Below are 5639 nucleotides of genomic sequence, written 5' to 3'. Positions count from 1 at the left end.
ACCTCTAGCCCGGAAAGGCTCCTGTCCCTAATGATGAAATGATATATACTGTGTATGTGTATGTATATGTATATGTGTGTGTATATATATATATATATATATATATATATATATATATATATATATAAACCAGTAAAATTGTAATTGTGTACTTTTAGAATCAACCTTTCTACTCGGTATGGTATTGTATATACTAGTATTGGTTGTGTACTTTTAGAATCAACCTTTCTACTCGGTATGGTATTGTATATACTAGTATTGGTTGTGTACTTTTAGAATCAACCTTTCTACACTGTATGGTATTGTATATACTAGTATTGGTTGAATGACGATGTGTTTGGACACATGCCATTCTCTGGGCCTTAATGTTAGTTCCATGACCCTAAACAAACATTCTCTCACCACAGCATCAGGCATTTATGACTCTGGCTACTCAACAAGCTACACATTAAACCAGAGAGGGAGAGAGAGAGAGAGAGAGAACTTTCTCATGCTCTATGTTCCCCAGCTACCTTACTGTTATTCTTTTTATGGCCCCAGCATTGTAAAGGCAGATATTCCTGACCTTGGGAGTTGGACTTTGCCATGTGACATTCTCAAAACACTTGGTACTATAGAAGTCAAACAGAACAGCAGGTTGCTGATCATCATCGTCAATACCTCAAATATCTTCCAGAAGGATGACGGACAATCAAAGGTTGGTTGATTCTCTGATATGGTTTCTTCTTCTAAGAGGTTTGTTTTGGGGAGATCTTCCAATGACTCTTCATGCAGTCTCTTCACAAACTTCAAGCAACAGAGGGACTGAAATGTCTGTCAAATATCTAGGTTCTGTGAAGATCCTCAGTGGTGTAAAATATCTAGGCTCTGTGAAGATCCTCAGTGGTGTGAAATATCTAGGTTATGTGAAGATCCTCAGTGGTGTAAAATATCTAGGCTCTGTGAAGATCCTCAGTGGTGTAAAAATATCTAGGTTCTGTGAAGATCCTCAGTGGTGTAAAATATCTAGGCTCTGTGAAGATCCTCAGTGGTGTAAAAATATCTAGGTTCTGTGAAGATCCTCAGTGGTGCTCTGACAAATCCATTGATGTTGGATTAGGTGGGGATTGGATAGTGGATCTGAAAACGTGCTGATCACCAGCATTTTGTCCAGAGAGTGCACACTGCTTTCTCTTTAATGAGCACTTAGTATAATGTACAGGATTGTCTTTATAGCTTTATGGGGATCATTAGACTGAATGCTTTGGTTTTAAATGAATTAAACATTATACATTGTTGTTCGGAGGCGCCACAGACTGCAGATTTAAAACCGGTTGTCTACTAACTCATCTTGGCACTGGCACAGCTCCAGAACTCATAGCGTGGGACAGTCTCTCATTTAGCAGTTTCTCCGTGCACTCTCAGCACAGACAGACCGGTGGAAATACTACGGTGCGCGCACAAACACACACACTCTAGTCTACACACATTCCACACACACTTGCAGATGCTTGTGTTACGCGGACTCGACTAGATACAGTAGCAGCTGGCGCTGCGAACTCAAGTCAACAAGAGGCAACATCCACGAGTCGTGACATCCTCGGAGTCGGCTCCGTTTACACATCCGTACTCCACTGGCATACTCAGACAGACAAGGACCCTTTCGGGACAGCTTCAGTGTTACTGTCTACCTTTGCCAACTTTCTATAAACCAAGAAGGATTGAAACAAAGATTTTGATAAAATTTTTCAGTGCGTGTTGGAGCGCCTATATATTATCTTTGTGGCATGTTGTAGCGCACCGCCAGAGGAAGACAGCGACCATACACGTGGGTACCTTTTATAAACGTCTGCTGTGTAGTTTATTGACTTGATTTGCCTAATGTTAGTAGTGGTGGTTGTCAACTCCGTCTGTAGCCATGATATAAAGTTGTCGAATGATACCGTGCCTTGTTATAAATAGATAGAATATATACCGAAATAGCGATGCAACACCAGAGCAGTAGCATGGGCTGTCCCGGCTGTCTCCGGGATTGGTTTTAGGTGTGCGTCTGCAGCGTTCCGGAGAGATGTGAGACGTTGGCGGTTTCAGAGACGCGGGCACCCGTATGTCCTTTGACCTTGTCCTTTGTATATTTTAGGGGACATATTGATATACTGTCAAAATGTCAACAAAAAACAACAATCTAAACGTGTTGGATGACAGAGACTAATGGAGTAGGGAGACAGTTGAGAGCTCTGGGACTGGCAGGGACACCTCAGGGCTTCATACCCTCTTCTATCCCTCTTCTGCATGTATGGTGAAGGTCAGGTTTGGTAAGTTAACGGTACAAGGGTGATGGAGTTCTCATTTTTTATACTTCGACTTGATTTGATTAAAACAAACTTTAATGGATAAAAACATGTAAAGAAGTAAAAAAATATCAAATAAAATAGAGGGATTGATAGAGGATATTAACCTGGTTCAAGGGGAAGGGTTGGGTAGAGGATATTAACCTGGTTCAAGGGGAAGGGTTGGGTAGAGGATATTAACCTGGTTCAAGGGGAAGGGTTGGGTAGAGGATATTAACCTGGTTCAAGGGGAAGGGTTGGGTAGAGGATATTAACCTGGTTCAAGGGGAAGGGTTGGGTAGAGGATATTAACCTGGTTTAGGTTTAAAGGGAAGGGTTGGGTAGAGGATATTAACCTGGTTTAGGTTTAAAGGGAAGGGTTGGGTAGAGGATATTAACCTGGTTCAAGGGGAAGGGTTGGGTAGAGGATATTAACCTGGTTCAAGGGGAAGGGTTGGGTAGAGGATATTAACCTGGTTCAAGGGGAAGGGTTGGGTAGAGGATATTAACCTGGTTTAGGTTTAAAGGGAAGGGTTGGATAGAGGATATTAACCTGGTTCAAGGGGAAGGGTTGGGTAGAGGATATTAACCTGGTTTAGGTTTAAAGGGAAGGGTAGAGGATATTAACCTGGTTTAAAGGGAAGGGTTGGGTAGAGGATATTAACCTGGTTTAGGTTTAAAGGGAAGGGTTGGGTAGAGGATATTAACCTGGTTTAGGTTTAAAGGGAAGGGTTGGGTAGAGGATATTAACCTGGTTTAAAGGGAAGGGTTGGGTAGAGGATATTAACCTGGTTTAGGTTTAAAGGGAAGGGTTGGGTAGAGGATATTAACCTGGTTTAGGTTTAAAGGGAAGGGTTGGGTAGAGGATATTAACCTGGTTTAAAGGGAAGGGTTGGGTAGAGGATATTAACCTGGTTTAAAGGGAAGGGTTGGATAGAGGATATTAACCTGGTTTAAAGGGAAGGGTTGGGTAGAGGATATTAACCTGGTTTAGGTTTAAAGGGAAGGGTTGGGTAGAGGATATTAACCTGGTTTAAAGGGAAGGGTTGGGTAGAGGATATTAACCTGGTTCAAGGGGAAGGGTTGGGTAGAGGATATTAACCTGGTTCAAGGGGAAGGGTTGGGTAGAGGATATTAACCTGGTTTAGGTTTAAAGGGAAGGGTTGGGTAGAGGATATTAACCTGGTTTAGGTTTAAAGGGAAGGGTTGGGTAGAGGATATTAACCTGGTTCAAGGGGAAGGGTTGGGTAGAGGATATTAACCTGGTTCAAGGGGAAGGGTTGGGTAGAGGATATTAACCTGGTTCAAGGGGAAGGGTTGGGTAGAGGATATTAACCTGGTTTAGGTTTAAAGGGAAGGGTTGGATAGAGGATATTAACCTGGTTCAAGGGGAAGGGTTGGGTAGAGGATATTAACCTGGTTTAGGTTTAAAGGGAAGGGTTGGGTAGAGGATATTAACCTGGTTTAAAGGGAAGGGTTGGGTAGAGGATATTAACCTGGTTTAGGTTTAAAGGGAAGGGTTGGGTAGAGGATATTAACCTGGTTTAGGTTTAAAGGGAAGGGTTGGGTAGAGGATATTAACCTGGTTTAAAGGGAAGGGTTGGGTAGAGGATATTAACCTGGTTTAGGTTTAAAGGGAAGGGTTGGGTAGAGGATATTAACCTGGTTTAGGTTTAAAGGGAAGGGTTGGGTAGAGGATATTAACCTGGTTTAAAGGGAAGGGTTGGGTAGAGGATATTAACCTGGTTTAAAGGGAAGGGTTGGATAGAGGATATTAACCTGGTTTAAAGGGAAGGGTTGGGTAGAGGATATTAACCTGGTTTAGGTTTAAAGGGAAGGGTTGGGTAGAGGATATTAACCTGGTTTAGGTTTAAAGGGAAGGGTTGGGTAGAGGATATTAACCTGGTTTAAAGGGAAGGGTTGGGTAGAGGATATTAACCTGGTTTAAAGGGAAGGGTTGGATAGAGGATATTAACCTGGTTTAAAGGGAAGGGTTGGGTAGAGGATATTAACCTGGTTTAGGTTTAAAGGGAAGGGTTGTGTAGAAGATACCAACTGCCAACCCGGTTAATGGTAAGGGTCCTTGGGAAAGAGGTAAATAACTTGATTAAAATGAGAAAGTCGGGGATGGAAACGTATTCTTCAGGATACTGGAAGGGGAGTGGTGGTTTGTGATTTTTGTTGATTTTGTTTGGGAGACAGTCAAGATGGACAGTACCTTTTTATATGGGGGACACAGAGAATTAAACTTAGTGAATGTGTATGCTGTAGGTTATGTGAGCACGAGCACCTGTATAGGTCAAGTAGAGTAGATCATTGGAGGGACTTGTTGGCATAATATGACTGTTAGGCCTGTATCCCCACTGCCCGTAAAACAGCATCCCAGTAAGCGTTTTCAAATGCACCTGATTTCAACGTCCAGAAAATGGGTTATTTTCAATGTCCGGAAGATCCATATTTTCATCACCTAAAATGTACCTGATGTCAATGTCTGAAAAATAGTTGTGAAATATGTATTTTCAATGGCCATTTTTCTTAGTGGGATATGGTTGTCCTCTTTAATGTGAGTTTGATAAGTTTATAGAAGTTCGCGTCCTTCCTCTTGATCTGATTTATGTTGATTTATGCGTTACCTGTCCACCCATGCAGTGGCAGACTGTAACCAGCAGGTGGAGACAAAGTTCAGGAACTCTGATGGAATTAGAATTGTCACCTTTTTTTCCCTACTTTTTCAAACTGTTTCACCTGCAGGCTGCATGCTCGGTTGGAAATAACACAGTTCAATATTTAGAAATACTGCACACTCCTTTTCAACTGGTCTCTTCTGCCTGAAATTACCAGTACAAGTATACAGCACTAACACTAGCTCATTATTATTATTATGTTGGGTAGTAATGGTCAGGACTGAGTGTTGGGTGCTGTGGGTAGTAATGGTCAGGACTGAGTGTTGGGTGCTGTGGGTAGTAATGGTCAGAACTGAGTGTTGGGTGCTGCGGGTAGTAATGGTCAGGACTGAGTGTTGGGTGCTGTGGGTAGTAATGGTCAGGACTGAGTGTTGGGTGCTGTGGGTAGTAATGGTCAGGACTGAGTGTTGGGTGCTGTGGGTAGTAATAGTCAGGACTGAGTGTTGCCCTGGTGCCAGTCAGTGTGACTGGGATGAGTGAGTTAGTGTTGGGTGTCCTCCTGCATTATCTTGGATCAGGGTTAGTTTTCACTTGGGGAACTTCCTGCTATCTGTTTACACAGTGGTGATGGCAGGGAGCCCACTCATGTTACTACTAGAGACCAGATGGAGAGAAGGGGGAGGTAGAGAGCGAGATGAGAGAGGGG

The 5639-nt window shown here is 42.7% G+C and overlaps 1 protein-coding gene across 1 annotated transcript in view; it reads left to right on the top strand.

Moving 5' to 3' along the window:
* The first annotated feature begins 482 nt into the window (after window positions 1-482).
* Window positions 483-5639, top strand: part of LOC139392973 (proline-rich protein 5-like) — a 36594-nt gene continuing 31437 nt past the window's right edge. The window contains exon 1 of the mRNA XM_071141280.1: window positions 483-697. Within this exon, the coding sequence (XP_070997381.1) occupies window positions 681-697 (17 nt within the window). The 5' untranslated portion in view covers window positions 483-680. The remainder of the gene's footprint in view (window positions 698-5639) is intronic.

The sequence above is a fragment of the Oncorhynchus clarkii genome, chromosome 33 (genome assembly GCF_045791955.1).
Source record: "Oncorhynchus clarkii lewisi isolate Uvic-CL-2024 chromosome 33, UVic_Ocla_1.0, whole genome shotgun sequence".
In the NCBI taxonomy this organism is placed as follows: domain Eukaryota; kingdom Metazoa; phylum Chordata; class Actinopteri; order Salmoniformes; family Salmonidae; genus Oncorhynchus; species Oncorhynchus clarkii.
This window is presented reverse-complemented; position numbering and strand designations above follow the sequence as displayed.